Raw genomic sequence first — 18674 nt, forward strand, 5'->3', positions numbered from 1 at the left:
ATATAAGGTTTACATAATTTTAAATTAGATAACTAATTTAAATGACTAATACTGGCTTAAAATAAGCATTTTGCGTTTCAAATGTGTTTTTTTTTTGCGTAGAAGTTGATAAGTGCTGATCAGCTTTCATTCAAGCATGTATTTATCAATCAGACCCTTGGATATTTAAAATAAAATAATAAAATTCATCTTTCATAGATCGATCAATAGATAGATAGATGTGTATATATTAATATATGTTTATAACATCAATGTTTAACAAACATTTTTTCTTCTAGAATAACTATAAGAATTGCAAAACTACAGAATACAATGTGATGTGTTCATGCTTGTTGATAGTTTCATGACCGCTTAACTTTACTAAAGTTTTTACTGTAAACTAGGATAATTTTAACATCAGTACAAATTATTTCATGTCACACAGAATTGTTTAATGAATTTATGTTTATCACAAAAAAATTGTTCTGCATTAGGGCTGTTTCTGACGCTGTACATGTTTTCTTTCTTTTTGTGTGGAAATGTGGAAAAACACACAAATACTRAGTGTAAAAAATATAATATCTGAATAAACTGGCCTGTCCGATACCTTAAGGGCTGTATTATTTTATGTTTATGATGCTCAGTCATTATATTACTGTCAATACAATACAGTATTACTGTCATTAGTGAGTCTAAATCATAATTTCTGAATTATTATGCAGTGTTAGTTAGTAATCCATTAAAATTTATATGTTACTTGTTTAATATCAGTAAATATTATATTTGACAACAAATAAAAAGGTTAAACATCAATATTGTAGCTTTTTAATGTTAGCATACAGGTTTTACAGTTAAAATAATACATTTGTACCCATGAAACATAATCCCTTTTGCTGTTGTAAACATAACAATTTCTGCAGTTCATAGYGAAGTATTTGTCCCATTCTTACATTTATTAAAGCTTTGTTTGTACCGCGCTAATTTCTGCTCATTGATTTCAAAGATTAGCGTTAGCATTAGCTCAGTACATAAAAATCCTCCTTGCGAAACACGCCTAGGTCACGTGACGCCCAATCCAGTGATATATATCAAAGCCTGCGCCTTCATGCTGCTTTAACTGAGTGTATTATTGTGATCTATCAATGCTTTATGTAAACTGGTCCAGATTATTATTATTTTGTAAAGATGATTCAGCACAAGCAGTTACACAGTGTTTGGTAAATTCAGAACATTTAAACAACTGAAATAAAACCTACTCTCACCGGCCACTTTATTAGGTTCACCTTGCTAGTACCAGGTTGGACCCCCTTTTGCCTTCAGAACGGCCTTAATCCTTCATGGCATAGATTCAACAAGGTACTGGAAACATTCCTCAGAGAGTCTGGTCCATATTGACATGATGGCATCACACAGTTGCYGCAGATTTGTCGGCTGCACATCCGTGATGTGAATCTCCCGTTCCACCACATCCCAAAGATGCTCTATTGGATTGAGATCTGGTGACTGTGGAGGCCATTTGAGTACAGTGAACTCATTGTCATGTTCAAGAAACCAGTCTGAGATGATTCCAGCTTTATGACATGGCGCATTATCCTGCTGRAAGTAGCCATCARAWKWTGGGTACATTGTGGTCATAAAGGGATGGACATGGTCAGCAACAATACTCAGGTAGGCTGTGGTGTTGACACGGTGCTCAGTTGGTACTAATGGGCTCAAAGTGTGTCAGGAAAATATACCCCACACCACTGTACAACCACCAGCCTGAACCGTTGATACAAGGCAGGATGGATCCATGCTTTCATGTTGTTGCTGCCAAATTCGGACCCGAATGTCGCAGCAGAAATCCAGACTCATCAGACCAGGCAACGTTTTTTCAATCTTTATTGTCCAGTTCTGGTGAGCCTGTGTGAGTTAGCCTCAGTTTCCTATTCTTAGCTGACAGGAGTGGCACCCGGTGTGGTCCTCGGCAGCTGTAGCCCATCCTCCTCAAGATTCAATGTGTTGTTCAGAGCTGCTCTTCTGCAAACCTCGGTTGAGTTATTGTTGCTGTTTTATCAGCTCCAACCAGTCTGGTCATTCTCCTCTGAATTCTGACATCAACAAGGCATTTGCTCCCACAGGACTGCCGCTCACTGGATGTTTTTTCTTTTTCGGACCATTCTCTGTAAACCCTAGAGATGGTTGTGCGTGAAAATCCCAGTAGATCAGCAGTTTGTGAAATACTCAGACCAGCCCGTCTGACACCAACAACCATGCCACGTTCAAAGGCACTCAAATCACATTTCTTCTCCATACTGATGCTCGGTTTGAACTGCAGCAGATCGTCTTGGCCATGTCTACATGTGTAAATGCATTGAGTTGTTGCCATGTGATTGGCTGATTCCGCATTTGTGTTAATGAGCAGTTGGACAGGTGTACCTAATAAACTGGCCGGTGAGTGTATGTTTCAATCTTGAGTGAATTATAGCTTGCAAAGGAGTCACAAGTTCTTATTATCAAAGTGTTTTATTTGTTTAGTTTCATTTTGTATTTATTCTGTTCAAGTTTTGTGCAAAGCAGAATGATAAAAGTTGTACTGTATCACTGTCATTTCGCAGAATGTGGATGTACATCATTATTCCTTCCCATTCTTTGCAGTATTGCAAAGTTTGATAAGACTCATGTTATTGTCAGGGTATTTTTTATTGCACACTGAGACATATTATTCACATAATGTTCACAAACAAGACTGGATATGTAACTAGACTAATGAGTAAATATCAGCTGTAAATGTTTTGTTAATCTTCTTGGAGTTAAAATAAGTTATTTATGGCATTTCTTGTTATTTCAGGGCAGTCCTATGAAATTCGAATGCTTGACAATCGGAAAATTGGGGAACTTCCAGAAATCACTGGTAAAATGGTCAAGGTAGGAATTTATTTCCCAGTGGGTTCAAACAGTATGTCTTTTGGAAGAAATCGGTATGAAAACCTTGTGAAAACTAATTTATTTGTATTTTAGAGCATAATTCGTGTGGTGTTTCATGACCGGCGGCTTCAGTACACAGAGCACCAGCAGCTGGAGGGCTGGAGATGGAACAGACCTGGGGATCGAATCCTCGACTTGGGTGAGACTTGGGAACAAACAAGCCTCTTGTTCTTTGGATTCATAAATATTACCTAGAACATTATGCTTGTCAACTGTTGTTACTAAGTGACCCATCATGTACATTAACTATCAAGTAGGATTAAATCAATTCATGCCATTTCCTGTGAAGCAGCCAACCTAACTGATGGCACTGGTGATATCTCAGAGAGGGTTGTGTAAAAAGTGCTTTAATAACATTTGTTTTGCATTGAACCTTTGCAGATATCCCCATGTCAGTGGGCATAATCGACCCCAGGGCTAACCCCACTCAGCTTAACACTGTGGAGTTCCTTTGGGACCCCTCAAAGAGAACCTCTGTTTTTATCCAGGTAGCATCGAAATTAAATCTTATTTTTTTTCAAGCATGAATTTTGGTTTATCCCCATTTTTATTTATGTTAAAATAAACTTACTTTTATTACTTTACAATTGTTGTCTTTTTGCAAAATTTATTAATCTGGAGCCAGCTGCAATGAGCACTTTAAATGAAGATTTTTCTTACAGTCTAAGATTTCTCAGTGTTTAATACAACATTAAAAAAAAAAACCCTGCAAAGATTGACTGTAGTGCCTTGGTTTGATTGGTTGTCAACAGTCACTATGCTGAAATGCTTTAAGACCTGAAATAACAAATTTAACTCAGATCATGGTGGGAAAAATGGAATTAATCTGTTAGACTGAAGAAATAAACTTCAGGTGTTTAGAACAGCTGGCACAGATAAAACTGGATATGCAATAATGGTATATAGTCAGATAACTAATAAACATGCCCGTAGCTTTTTACCATCTAAGTTAACCCATTCTCATTTTAATATAATTACTGAATTCTTTCAACTGACCAATTTGTATGCAGACTGATTATCAACAAAACATTTACAATACCCAGTAATCTTGGAAAAGTTATGTTATATATTTGGTTCTGTTCACTTTAATTATATACTGATGAAAGTTTTAAGCTGTTTTCTTTTTCATTTTAAGGTTCACTGCATCAGCACAGAGTTCACCATGCGAAAGCACGGAGGAGAGAAGGGTGTCCCATTCCGCATCCAGATTGACACTTTTAAAGAGAACGAGAATGAAGAGTACACAGAGCATCTCCACTCAGCCTCCTGCCAGGTCAAAGTCTTCAAGGTTAGAGGGCTGATGTAAAATAAAAACTTCCGTTTGACTGAAATATTGTATTTAGGCTACTGTGTTCAAACTGTGCATAGATGACATCTTCATTCCTTTCATGTGACCTGTTTCAGCCCAAAGGTGCAGACAGGAAACAGAAGACAGACCGTGAGAAGATGGAGAAAAGGGCACCACAGGAAAAGGAAAAGTACCAGCCCTCTTATGAAACTACAATTCTGACAGAGGTAATTATAATCTAACAGTACAGTGTTTAAGGGTTAGATCAATAAACTAGATCAACTTTAAATAATCGGTAATGATTATTTTCAGTATTAAAGGAGGGAGCCTTATTAATGTCAGAGATCACAGAAGAATGGGCAGACTGCTTTAAGATGACAGAAAGGCAACAGTAACTCAAATAATCACTTGTACAAACCAAGGTTTGCAGAATACCGTCTCTGAACACAAAACCTCTAATTTTATATCAGAGGGGCTACAGCAGCAGCAGGCCACACCAAGTGCTTCCTTCCTGTCAGTTAACAGGAAACTAAGGCTACAATTTGCGCATGCACAGCAAAATTGGACAATGGGAAATAGAAAAAATACTGCTTGCTCTAATGAGTATTTACTGAAATCCACAGTCACCAGATCTCAGTCTAGTCGACCCCCAATCAATGGATTGGAACAGGTGACTCTTCATGAATATGCAGCAGCTGTGTGATGCCAACATGTCAGAGCCAAAACCTCTGATCATATCTGAGACATGTCTCAACACCTTGTCGAGTCTATGCCACAAAGAATTAAACAGTTCTGAAGGCTAAAAGTGGGTCCAATCAGTACATGTACGGTGTACATAAGAAAGTGTTGGGTGAGTGGATGGTAGAACTTTCAAAAAAAAAACTCGCTAGTTGTTGAAATAATAATGTATGCAGAACAGTATTAAAATCTTATATGTTGTAGCTAACAGAATACCTAATATGATCAATTGTAATCACTATTTATTTATAAAAAGGATGGGTCTTGATACTCATCCTTGAGGAATCCCCGTAGTTACACTGAATACTGAGACCTGCTGAACAGCTAGTCTTCAAGCCACATTCTGTTTATTATAATATGATCCAGGGTGCCAAAAAGCCTTACAAACTAACAAAAAGGCCTTCACAGTGCTGCTTAGGATGTCTTAGGATTGAATGAATTGTATTTTTAGGATATATTGAATATTATTATGCCTCATTTTTAAATCTGATTTCTAGTCGGACAAAATAGTGCTTACTACACCTCTGAATCTGTGACGAGATTTAAAATTAAAAGACACACAAAGATCATCTAAACAAATACTCTGAGAACCTTTACAAGTAATATTCKGAGAGTTAAAGGAAAGAACTAGACTGGATAGAATGTTCACTGAAAGAACATAACATCTTGGTTTAAGCTAAGATTTTTACTGGTATGTCTTTATTTTTTTAGCCTGTTAGATATGGCAAAGGTGAAATTCCACCCTTTTTTATGTGCAACTAAAACCTTAATCTTGTTTTAAAAACTAGGAGGATTATTAGAACTGTTTAGAAGATTWAAAAAAAAACACAATTGGTTTTGATAGTAACTGTGTGCTGTTTTGTAGTGGAGTGGTTTGATTTAAAGGAGAATTTGAGCTTTATAAATGCATCAGATTTTTCAAATGTATCTGATGATGTGTTTCAGTGCTCTCCATGGCCTGAGRTTACGTATGTCAACAACTCTCCATCTCCTGGTTTCAATAACACACAACACAGCTTTCCAGTTGCTGAGGGGTAAGAGTGTTTACACTTTGTGTCAGTCTTGATAAATATTACTGATCGAATTTGGAAAACAAATGATTTATTCCCAATCTAAATTTCATTATTTCTTTATATCTAATTGACCTATTTTCCATCCTGTTTAGAAATGGATCACCAAACCACCAGCCTGAGCCTGTCGTTCAGGTAGCAGATGTAAGTTCATGTTCATTTTGTGTTTGCAGTCTGCTTTTATTCTGCCTCATTAGGTCACTGCATACAAATAACAAATGTAAAGCTGACATCTGGATGTGTGACTTCTAACTACCAGATAATTAACGAACACTGTGATAATTACCATTGTGAGTTTAAGTGTCTTTTTTTCTTACTTTGGACAGATTTGATAGTAGTTTAGCATAAATGTTATAAAAGCTAAAAATGAGTGTATTTCACATGGTCACATCATAAAGTGTTTAACTCGTTTTTAACATTTTCCTCAGAACTTGTTGCCCACAGCGACACCACAGGACGCTCAGCAGTGGCTTCTCAGAAATCGCTTCTCACCGTTCTGTCGTCTCTTCACCAACTTCTCTGGTAAAAAGAGGGTTTTTTTTAATGAAAAACACGATTACTGGTATTTTTTGACCGTTTAATCTTGTCAAAAACAGTTCAATATGAAACAAACCTAAGCAAGCAAATGGAGAAAAAGGAGATTTAATGACCTCTCAGAGTAAAGAACAAAATAAATGTACCTTTGCATGAATCTATTTGATCTATTTGCAAAACATGAATCCTTTTTTTGTCCTCACCAGGGTCAGACCTGTTGAAGCTGACCAGGGAGGATGTTATTCAGATCTGTGGTCCTGCAGATGGTATAAGACTCTTCAATGCACTAAAAGGACGGTGGGTCACGTCAAATTTATTCTATTCACCTTAAAATTCAACAAAAATTGATGAGTTTTAAGGATCTCATTTTTTTGTTTTTGTTTTTGGTCATCTCTGTGTGCTGATGCAGGTTGGTTCGTCCGAGGCTGACTATCTATGTTTGCCAGGAGTCTCAGCAGGTCCGAGAGCACCCACCAAAACATGAAAATGGAGATGCTGCTGCGAGTACGTTCTTTGGTCAGTACATACTTCAGTTTTATTACAAAACACATAAATAAGCCTTTGAAAGTAAAAAACCTATTGGGTCAAAAATTGATTGTCACATCATTACATTAAATCAGCAATTTGTAATTAAAAAAACAATGTTTTTGTGTTTACAGGTTTTATCAATTGAATTGGTATTGAATGGTTTCAGAATTTATCTCTAATTCATGGGAAAGAAGCATTTTTTTGTTTAATTATGAGAATTGGGGTGGAATGTTAGTTTTTAAGAAAAGACGATTTCTTAAATCTATCCCATAATATTACCACTAAATGTATATAAAATCTAAAAGCCCTGTCACACTAGACAACCTATGGCAACTTATGAACATTTTAAAGACATCTGCATTGAAGATGGAAGTGAAAAAATCAACAGGAAACTTCTTTTTGCCCATCCATCCATCCATCCACAACCCTACTGAGAGGAGAAATATACCGAGCCGAACGAGACGACTGTAAATGAGAGCTGCTGCTTTGTCAGACAAATTTATTTTAATTTGGAAGTCTTATCAACACAGACTGGCTTCATTCACTTCCTCCACTGTCGTATGCTAAAATAACTAGCAGACACTGCGCAGAACATCAACGTCATTCAAAACTCCACCTTCTGTTTGCTGATTGGCCCAGGTAAAATAAACTACAAGCAGACATTGCACAGAAAATCGACGTTCTGTTCTCTGATTGGCCCGGCTAAAAATCTGCCAGCGAAATCCATCTCAATGGGAGAAGACCCAGACGGAGCAGAGAAGCAAAACTAGAATTGAGCGGAGCTGCATAGGATGGCAAGGGCCTGGCTAGCCCAGTCTGATACAGGTTTAAAAAGACGCTGATTTCAACAAATCAAACGAACCCCACAGCTTTATCCAATCAGAGCAGAGCAGGGCGAGTCTTTCTGATGTCGGTGCAGCAGTCAGGATAAACACCATTCAGCCTGCAGCTCCTTTCCTGAGTGAACAAACTCCGTCCTCCACGCTTTGCTCCTGAGCTACCAGAGACGTTGGTATCTAAAATCTAACACACTATAAGTTTATGTGTTCAGAGCGTCGTTATCTAACAGATGTGTCCAACTTTGTTCGCATGACCAAACTCCTCTCTTCAACAGCGCTGTTACGGGAGCGCACCAAGGTGCACACAGGCTGAGTTCTGAGAGCCGCTGCTCTTCCAAAATATTAACTCAGATGAACACTTTGCCCCAGTGTAGAAAAGACAAGTCTCTGCTTAGCGTTAGCCCCCAACCCCCGCAAAACAACAACAACAACTCGATGTTCTTATCATAAATATCTACAAATTTCATTCTTCACACTATATCTTGCTTATATGTAGAACCATACTGTGACTGAACTGCTCTGTGATTCAATGAATGATCAAATATGAAGAATAAATATTATTAAATTATTACATGAGCTGTCTAAATAATATAATTTTGAAATATTTTTTTTTTATTTTAATAGAGAAATCAGTCAGTCTAACAAATAAAAAATGTAGTTAAGTTATTTTGTGCAGTACAAAAGGCATATTTGGTATATTTTTAAAAATATAAAGTTATAGTACATACATAATGTGTTTGTTTGCACTGAAAAGTCATGGAGATGGTTAAATATTATCTGACTCAAGTCTTGACAAAAATGTGTTTTATTTAATATGACAGAAAACTGTTCAAAATCAAACTCTTCCTTACAATTCCCTTTGGTCCAAATGATTCAGGTTAAAATTTGTGTATAATAATTCATTAGAGAATACTAAACTGTGTACTTTGACTAAGAACATGGACGCAGTGTATAGTGTTATGACTATACTATACCGTGTACTTGTGTGTGTGTGTGTGTGTGGTGGGGGGGTGGTAAAAGTTACCTTACATTTATCGTTATTGAGGTAAACTGGTCAATATATCGTGATATTGATTTTAGGTCATATCGCCCAGCCCTATGTACAACTGAGCTGCTTCAAGGCTTCTGTTTACGTCTGTTGTGCACATTTTTCCTTTAAGCAGAATTCCAGTAAAACCTACCTTTTACTATCTTCTGAATGTTGTTCAAAGATCTAAACCAAAATCTGACCAGACACCAGTTTATCAGAGTAATTTATAGATTCTGCTACAAAGGAAAAGACGGGGGTTAAAAAGAAAGAATTTGTTGAGTAGACTCGGGCTGAACTACAGAAAATGTGATGTTAAAAAAATAAGCTACTTGCATTTGTACCTAAAATATGTTATTTGTTGTAAATTCATCAAGTCAGATTTTTAGACCAAATTTTTGTTACTTAAATTGATAACGTCATTTTTTATGATGTCCTTGGACCCTGGAGACCTCTTCATAAACTCAAGATGTCCAATAAAGAAAGAAAGTCACCCTGTCTGGCCTAGAAAGACAACTGGGGTTAGTTTTTCTTTTCTTGTTCCTCATTTTAAAGGGGCCATATCTTGTAAAATCAACTTTTTTGAGCTTCATATCATGTTATAATGTTATCCTCTCATCAAAAACATGCCCAGAGTCTTACTTTGACTCATTCTTGCATGTTTGAGAAATCCTGTAGTGTCCTGAGGCAGCAGGCAGGGGAGCAAAACCCACCTGCTGGGCCTAGAACCACCTTTTGGGACCAGCTCCTCCACTGGACTGTGTCTCCAAGCTGAGCTTCCTCATCACAGAGCACACAACATAGATATATATAAAGACTAGATAAGACATAGCGGAGTCTCCGGCATCCTTACACGGTGGCCATCTTGGGTCGGGAAGCTCGCCCACTCTTAACATGAACATGAATGGTATATTTACTATTTAAATAACCATAACTTGGTCAATTTTGATTGGATTTTCAAACAGATTTTTTTTGTTGTAAAGGAGAGACATGTTGTTATAAAATGGCATACTTATAATGGACATTCATATAATAATTACATTATTTTGATAGGTAAAGTAATATCAGTATATACACAGAATACATTTAGGTTAATTTTACAGGAATTTACAAATAAAAATATCAAGCAAAATTATACACAAGTCAAAAATAGTACAAAATAGTACTAGCAGTAGTAATTAATATGAAAGAACCCCCTAGACATGCAAATATTAACCTTTTTATAATTCTTTTACATAATAAAATAGTGCTTTACACCCACCCAGCCCCGTGCTGAAATGTGCGGGACAGAAGCAGAAGGAGGTTCTTAAAGAGACAGAGGCCAATTTCAAGGTGTTTAGAAACAGAAATGATGAGAAAACAAGTTTATTTTCTATTTAAACATATAAACACCAATTTAATAACAACTGAAGGTGACATAGTTACTTTATTATGGTATAGAATTTAAATATAGGCCCGAGAAATACATAATATTGCCTCTTTAAGATAACATGGCTTCATATAGTGTCACATTATTGTACAAGCAAGATACATTTTTGTTTTTACATTTGGTAAGAAGTGGGGTGCACTGGTTGCAGTTTTCTGGCCTGTCTTGTATTATTGAAAAACATTATATCTGGACTTAGGGCTGCATGTATATGCGATACATGGTAGAAACAATATGAAGTTGACCTACGGTAGAAATTTACCGTCTACCATCCTGTCGTCAGTTACGTCATTGCACCTGTGTCAAAGTGTACTGGAAACTTTCAATTCTCCACTGCTGAACCAAGTACATCTACGATTTCTCACACTACAGCTTTCTTTGCTTCAAACTAATCAGACAGAGGTTATTGACAAAATAACAAATAGCCATTCAAAGGATATTTTTCATATAAATGCTGACATGCTGAAGAAATATAAAGATATTTTTTGCAAGGCCACTTACCCTTCTCATTAATTTGTTCTTTACCAGTGGAGATTTTCCAGACAAATGGAAGGGAAGGTATAGCCAGAGTTTTACCCATCTTTAAATCTGGGGAATCAGATTTGGTCTGTAACTATAGACCAATAAGCATCTTACATGTGTTTTCAAAGATTATGGAGAAGGTAGTGGCTCAGCAATTAATGACTTAAAATCAAATAATTTTTTTAATCCTTTTCAATTTGGTTTTTGTCCTCATTACTCAACAGAAACCACTATTTGCTATTTTATTCAACAGGTCAAATCATCACTTGATCAGGGTAAATTTGTTGGTGCAGTCTTTTTAGACCTAAAAAAGGCATTTGACACACTGAATCACAATATTTTAATTAAAAAACTATCAAACTTTAATTTGCCCAACTTAAGTTTGCAGTGGTTTAAATCATATCTTCACAGTCTTGAGCAGTGTGTCATCATTGATGGTAACAATTCATCCTTTTTGAAAACAAATACTGGTGTTCCACAGAGCTCAGTTCTGGGTCCTCTTCTGTTTAGTGTGTGTATATATATATGATTTACCTGATTCATGTCCAGGCACAGGTTTTCAGATGCACGCTGATGGCATATTTGTGTATGTGGCTGATAAAAACATCTCATCAGTATCTGCACAGCTGTCAAATGATTCAGAATCTATTGCAGCATGTTTTGACAGGTCATGTCTTACCTTGAATGTAAACAACTCCGTTTGCTTTTCTACGAAAGCTCGACTTTGTAAAGATGGCACTGATATGGCTTTAAACTTAAGGGTTAATAATCAACAAATTGAGCAGGTTTCAAAAGTGAAATATTTAGGTTTTATTTTAGATTCTCATTTAAAATTTGAAAACCATGTTTAAATGTTGAGTAGAAAAGCAAAAGCAAATTTACATACATTTAGACTAATTAGAGACTGTTTACCATTTCATGATGCCAACAGTTTTATGCAGACAATAGGCCTCATGCAAGAACATGTTCGTATTCTTATCCTAAATTTCTCTTACTTTTGTTCGTATGAAGGGTTCGTACGAACATGTCACGTCAGATTCAACAAACTCTTCTATCTTCAGGAAAAGTGTTTAAATGAGGAGCGTAAACTGATGAATGCGTATCCAGGTGCTTGTGCAYGGGGAGGGGTGATTTACATAATTACCACCCAAAAAACACCATATAAGGATATACGTTTCCTGCCCCACATCAGGAAGTGTCCATTCATAATAGGGTTGGGCATAATCGTGTCGTGTGCAATTAATCGTCAGTAGAACATTAATYGATTATTTTTTGGCACTTGAYKAWYAWKATKAWTRMYRCCASSRGSRKYWYTYCWSYMRKYMKKCTSMKYWSTYCWMYMWKCTKCWWMWAWKAYGAMSAWYAWWAAMAASWWSTYYTMTWWWTTWWTYWYMWCAMMAYWWWWWAWWGWTGWWKWRTMKKMWGWMKKYWRTWWTKWYRMMAYWWKKWRSARMWKWTTWWKAAGARSARMWMWTYYYYMCYAMWWWRKTSRTSWKRYSASKASRWMAKRRKGKWSWRSRRSKMCWSSRGRKMATAAATCGTCAAATTAATCGTTATCGGCTAAATACCACAATTAATCGTGATTAATTTTTTTGCCAATATTGCCCAACCCTAATTCATAATTGACATCGCAAAGTAAAAAGGAAGAACTTTACGACTTCGGAGATTGTTCTGCTCTCGGAGATCCACAAAAAAATAAAGTCATTTTTAGCATGATCAGCTGTGGAATTAAAGGATCTGCTTTAAAGCCRAGGAATGAAATGATGACTGCTGTTAATGTCGTKTCTCCCKTGGGTCRTACAGTCACAGAAATAAARATYTAAATCATATTTATCTCTCTCTGTACTCCTGCTCCGGTTTTTCTTTAGTCAWATATTTTTAATTTCATTGTAAACAACTGTGTTACACARGTTTCACTTCAGAAGAGYAGTCACGCAGCGCTAAACCCCCCTCCCCCCAACCATCACGTGTCAGATGTGTTTCTGAAAAAAGCATTTTAAAATGTCTCAAAACTTCAGTTAACTTCATATTAATATTGTAGTGCTATACAACAAAATTAATAGAGAAAAGTTAAGTTAAGTCGTGTGGCGGGATCATTTCCTCCCTCCCTCCTGCTGCACGTCACGCAGAGCGAAGCTTTAACAACCGTAGTTTTTTCACACCCAAGTTGTTGGAGAAAAAAACTTTTTTTATGTATTGTTACCCAGAGATGATAAAAAAAGATGTGGATGTTCATTCAGTCATAAATCCATCTTGTTAATGTAACAGTCTGAGGCTGACAGCGCAGCAGAGCAGCGGGTCAGTTCAGCAGGCAGAAGCTCAGTGTATGGCAGGCAGATATTACATTTATTTGGCTTCACCACACTTACATTCCAGTTATCTGAAATTGTTTTATGACTAGAAGATATTGACTATGACTAAGACTGTAGTAGAGTGGTTAGGGTCGTCCTGGAACCGGAAGGTCGCCGGTTTGATCCCCGTCCAGTCAACTCAGTCGTTGTGTCTTTGGGCAAGACACCTTAGCCGCCTTGCCTACTGATGGTGGTCAGAAGGTCCAGTGGTGCCTGTGAATGGCAGCCTCGCTTCTGTCAGTGCGCTCCAGGGCAGCTGTGGCTACAACTGTAGTTTCCTTCGTCAGTATGTGAAGGTGTGTGTGCATGGGTGAATGTGTGTAGTGTGAAGCGCTTTGAGTGTCCTGGRTGGATAGAAAGGCGCTATATAAGTACAGTCCATTTGCCATTTATTTAGAACTATGTGCAGCTTAAGCCCCTTAAGGCCCTGTCATATTATAACATTTTAGGCAATGTTTAAATGACTAATTTTACTTGAAGTACTGTTTATAACATCCACTTTATTTTGGTGTTGAAAATTTGAGAAATGTGTTTGTTGTTGAAACAGTTTTGCAAAATATATAAAACATTCTTTTGTACTTCTGTTATGTTCATTTGCAGTACAGCAAAAATGCTGGGTTTGATTATGATTACAGTTTTCTGCAAAATAAATGCTCTAAAAATTACATAATCTTTGCTTTTTATGATAATTTTCTACCACGATATATACCGTTACAGTGAAGGGATTCAATTTACACCGTGATATGAATTTGAGGTCATACCGCCAAGCCCTAACTGGACATGAGGTAGTGCTCACAGCAGAGCAAAAGAGGACAGTGGCTGATTTTCAGACCTTTGTGGAGGAAGATGAGAAGCTGATCTTTTCCACTGACATTAACAAAGTATCTGTTGATCTCCCAAAATGAAGGAAATTGGCGCAGATCAGCTGGCCGATTTATTGGTGCAAACCTAGTAAGAAATGATATCCTCTGCTGTTTTTGATTCCACCATTTCTGTTTTTTTCCCCTGCAGTGTATCACGCTATTTACCTGGAGGAGCTCACAGCTGTTGAGCTCACAGAGAAACTCGCCCAGCTCTTCAACATCTCACCCAGACAGATAAATCAGATCTTTAAACAGGGTCCTACTGGCATCCATGTGCTGATCAGTGACGAGGTAAGCTAAATTAACAAAAGTTTTATCTTTAATGTGTTGCTTAAGTCTTATTACCATTTATGTTCTTCAGATGATCCAGAACTTCCAGGATGAAGTGTGTTTTGTTTTGGACACAATGAAAGGTAAAGATTTCTCTATTTCTACATTTACCTTGATGCCATAATGATTATTATTGCAACCTTTAACATCAACACTTCTTTATGTCCTTTTTATTTTTAGATGACACAAGTGATGGGTATCATATCATCTTAAAGTGAAAACCTGGCCCAAGAGTATTTTCTTATATAGACCCAATCCAGTCTGCCACCACTATCTTCATACTGCTCGCTGATTTAGGAATATGTGAAGACTGTCTGAGTAAACCCTGCTGTGGCAGCTAGGAGGAACATGGGACTAATGCACCTTGGCCCCTCTCCCCACTAAACCCCACTGTCTTAATTCAAAGGAAACAACCACACCATGGTGAAGTTACAGTCTCCTTTTTGTTCGGCCATCGTCTCCCATTAGCCTTTGCGTTTTTTCTCTGTTGCTCACGCCTCAATGTCATGATGGGTGCTGCTGTTGTCAGTTTAGTATTTGGTGTGTCACAGCTTTGTGCTTTTCAGCTGGCTTCTTGTTGTGCAAACAATCAAACAATTTAAAAAAACATAAAAAGTTGAGACGGTTTTATCAACAGCACTTGAACTCTCTGTTTGCAATTCAGAGTTGTGTGTTGGGTTGCCTTACACAATTAAAGCCAGTCTGCAAGAAACCCATTATCATTAATACTGTCACAGAAATACACATAAAAACTCAATAACCATCTAAATGCATCAGAACAATGAGATGAAACTAGGTTCTGGAAACTAGCTGTTTTTGAAACACTTCAGGTTTCTTTGTTACACAAATACGTTTTGGACCCTTCATTGAAACAAATAAAAGAAACTAGCACATGTGAGCATCTTCAAATATGACAAATAATATTTGTGTTATTGGTGGTTGATCGATGTGCTTCCCACACCTGTCAGCTTATTTAGCACATCAACATCTCAGTACGTTTGTTTTTAGCCATTATTTCCTCATCGATTATAAGCAATTTGTTTATTTTTTTATAAATTTCTTTAATATCTCGTCATCGTTGTTTTTAGACATATTACGAAAAACTGTCATTTTGATTCTGTGTAAAAACTAGTTAATGTTCAGCTCTTTGTACATGAAATGCTCAATAATTTAGGTGTCAGTTTTTGCTCCATATCACCATCAACATTATTAAAAAAACGTATCAATGTAATGTCAGCTGTTTGACTGTTTTCTTATAATCATATTACAGAGTTTCTGCAGTCTTGAAAAGTAACAAGAAGTAAATATTTTACCGATCTGGATAAGAATAGAAAAAAGAACATGGGCATAGTTATGATGTCCACTTGAAGTTCACCTCATCAAGCCTTAAATTGAAGGTTTTATCCATCAACGTCATAGTTTTTGAGCTTCTGATYAAGGACTCATACAGATTTACACTGTAGCTCTGCCTCAGGAGACTCAATTACTTAGATCTCCTACTGTCCATAGCTCTTCTTTATGCTGTGTCTTTAGGCTTGACTGAACCCCAGGGTATTTTCACAAGTGAAATATTGAATAATATATAGCTGTATAACTACATATTATTAATCTGTTACAAATCCAATATGTACTTTTCACTTACAGGGTAGCACACTCCTAAGGTTTTAATTTAATTTAATTTAATTTTACCATAAATGGAACTAATTGTTAACAAATTAACAGCGTTTTTTTCCAGTACAAAAAACCCTGATACTATGACCATAAAGTAATGAAAAAAATTTGTGCAGTTTGTGATTTTTTTTTTTCCAGCGTTTGAAGCGTATAAATACTAAGACCACAAAATGTATAAACAGTCACAGGTAATTTATATATGTTTTGGCAAACTTTTGAAAATTTAAGACTGAAAATGAATAGAATTTCAAAACGGAAATTGTTGGGAATCCTGTCAATACACAGTGTGTACCCAAGCCTTACAGGAAAGGGTCATTTGTTGTGTCATTTAGTGGCCTTTCACATCTGTCCCTTTGTTGTTAATGAGCTGTCAATTAGCTGCCATGGAAACTGACAGCTGGGTGGAAACGTCAGTCAGCTGAAGACTAATGTTTTGAGCTACCCGTGTTAGTTTTCTTATCTACTTTTTACAAAAACTAAATAAGAAAAGACAAATAATTTTGAACAACAATCAAAAACACTACATTTCCCAGCATGCACCAACGCTGCGCGTGCGCGTGATGTCGCAGCAAGTATATAAGCGGCTGCAGGGAAGAATTTCTTCCTCCATTGTTACATTGTAACAAACGGGGCCGGGGCGGACCGCGGAGAAAAAGCGTCTTCTCGTTAGAAATTAGGTAACAAATTTACACCAAACGACACAAACCAACCCGCGGCTTTTTTCTATTTTTTAATCCTTTTTTTGTAGCGAGAAGACAGCGAAGCGAGCCCAGCCGACCGAATCCGCCCCGGTGAGCGAGAGAGAGACAGGAAAAAAAAAAAAAACAAGACAAACGAACAAATGTCAGCGGATTCCTCCATTGCAATCCTTTCAAGCCTCACATTTTAGGAAGATAACACATTCGGCTGCGAACATTTATTTCCGCTGCACCGAAAAATGTTGGGAAATAAACCACAGCCAGCCATATGACGCCCCTCTTTCTTTCCGTCGTCTGCCCTTTAAATAGAGAGGTATGCGACGTTTAGATGAAAGCCACCGGTCTGTCAGGCAGCTCTGAGTTTTTCCTTATATATTCCGCTGTGCAGAACAATAAGCTCGTAACCTAAGTAGCCTCATAAAGCACAGAGAGAACCGCAGCAGATGAACAGACAATCATAAAGAAACTAGCCGGGTCACCCATTTCCTCCACGGCTGGAAATACGTCGGTTCTGATAGACAAAAAAACGCGTCTCACAGGGGCTGAAAAGGTTGATGTGCAGCTTGTGTTGGAAAGAGAAACGACCCCCGCATCGGTTGGATTAAAGAGTGCCTGTTTCTGCCTCAGGTAAGACGTGTGTCTTTAACTGGGAGCTTTGCCTTTGTGTGTGGGGAGAGCTGAATGGAGACTGGGTGACCGAGCATTTTACCTGTTAGACTGATAATATTAAACCTCCCCCAAAACAGTTCAGCTAAACTGCACCTTCAAACTGCAGCTCCTAAATAAATAATAGCTGCAATCTTACTTATAGTCATTTCTGATTTGATAATCCACCTCTGCTGGGTTTTCTTTTCATAAGGGAGTTATGTCAGATCCTACATTAACATATGCATAAAGCTTTTAACACCAGGTCTATGAAGGTATTGATTATTTCCATTTTAAAGCCTTTTTTTAGTAATTACTGCACTGCATCAGAAGCTTTAACCAATAATAAAGTGACACATCAATATTCTTATTCTCTTGAGATGACTGCTGTTCGTTCATTGTTCACCGCCTGCAGAGCAGCTTCACTCAATCTTTTTTTCCCCTTATTTTTAGAGAGAAGCTTGTTTTAAAAAAACCTTTTCATATATTTCCATTGAGATGCTATAAATTCTCATATAGGGCTGCTTCATTTAAGACGGGAGAGCTTGCAACGAAGCCACGTCTGTATAATCAGCAGAAGTTTAAAGTGCCTGCGACATCAAATTTTTAAGATAAATGCGAATGCATGTTTTGGAAAGATAGCATTACTGTGAAACAAATTTCACATCGCTGAGATGAACAGTTGTTGAGATATTTGCATGTGAAGAAACAGGAAGTGATGTCAAAGGGGAATGTCTGCACGTGAACAGAGCGTTGCAACAACGGCTAACGTTACAAATTAGAGAAGAATCGGATGTTTCTTTACATTATTTTGAGTCTATCAAAGAGGGTTGAAGAAGAGATTAATTTTATTAATGAGTTCCCCTTTGATGTCACTTCCTGTTTTACTTTGGCTGAGACAAAGGCTGTGTCCAAAACGACAGGCCGGGTCCTCCGGAGGACCCAGACTACCCTGTCGAGATGGGCCGGGTCCTTGGTAGACCCGGAAGCCCCGACAAAAAGAGGCTGTGAATTTGGACGGTCTAGCCTCCCCTCCACCCCGGCGTATGTCATGTCACCTAGCAACTGTGACGACGCTAAACAGAAGCAAAAATAGATCAAAATTAGAAAAATATCGATATATTAGCATTATTAATATCACAAAACAAAAAATTAACTTAAAGGTAACATCTGAAGAACTAATTGACCCGTTGTAGGT

The 18674-nt window shown here is 37.2% G+C and overlaps 2 protein-coding genes across 2 annotated transcripts in view; both read left to right on the plus strand.

Annotated features, from left to right (window-relative positions):
• The window catches only part of tfcp2 (transcription factor CP2), a gene marked incomplete at its 5' end in the record, with an annotated part of 17333 nt that extends 1640 nt beyond the window's left edge, over positions 1-15693 (plus strand). Inside the window, 13 exon segments of the mRNA XM_014016258.1 lie at positions 2810-2886; positions 2980-3085; positions 3328-3434; positions 4082-4234; positions 4351-4461; positions 5918-6006; positions 6138-6186; positions 6471-6564; positions 6783-6873; positions 6986-7092; positions 14281-14423; positions 14494-14545; positions 14643-15693. Of these exon segments, the coding sequence (XP_013871712.1) occupies positions 2810-2886; positions 2980-3085; positions 3328-3434; positions 4082-4234; positions 4351-4461; positions 5918-6006; positions 6138-6186; positions 6471-6564; positions 6783-6873; positions 6986-7092; positions 14281-14423; positions 14494-14545; positions 14643-14680 (1217 nt within the window).
• A 1070-nt stretch (positions 15694-16763) lies between these two features.
• Positions 16764-18674, plus strand: part of csrnp2 (cysteine-serine-rich nuclear protein 2) — a 19237-nt gene continuing 17326 nt past the window's right edge. The window contains exon 1 of the mRNA XM_014016257.1: positions 16764-17458. The gene's annotated coding sequence lies outside the window, so the exon portion shown is untranslated. The remainder of the gene's footprint in view (positions 17459-18674) is intronic.

The sequence above is a fragment of the Austrofundulus limnaeus genome, unplaced genomic scaffold, assembly GCF_001266775.1.
Source record: "Austrofundulus limnaeus strain Quisiro unplaced genomic scaffold, Austrofundulus_limnaeus-1.0 Scaffold141, whole genome shotgun sequence".
Classification (NCBI taxonomy): domain Eukaryota; kingdom Metazoa; phylum Chordata; class Actinopteri; order Cyprinodontiformes; family Rivulidae; genus Austrofundulus; species Austrofundulus limnaeus.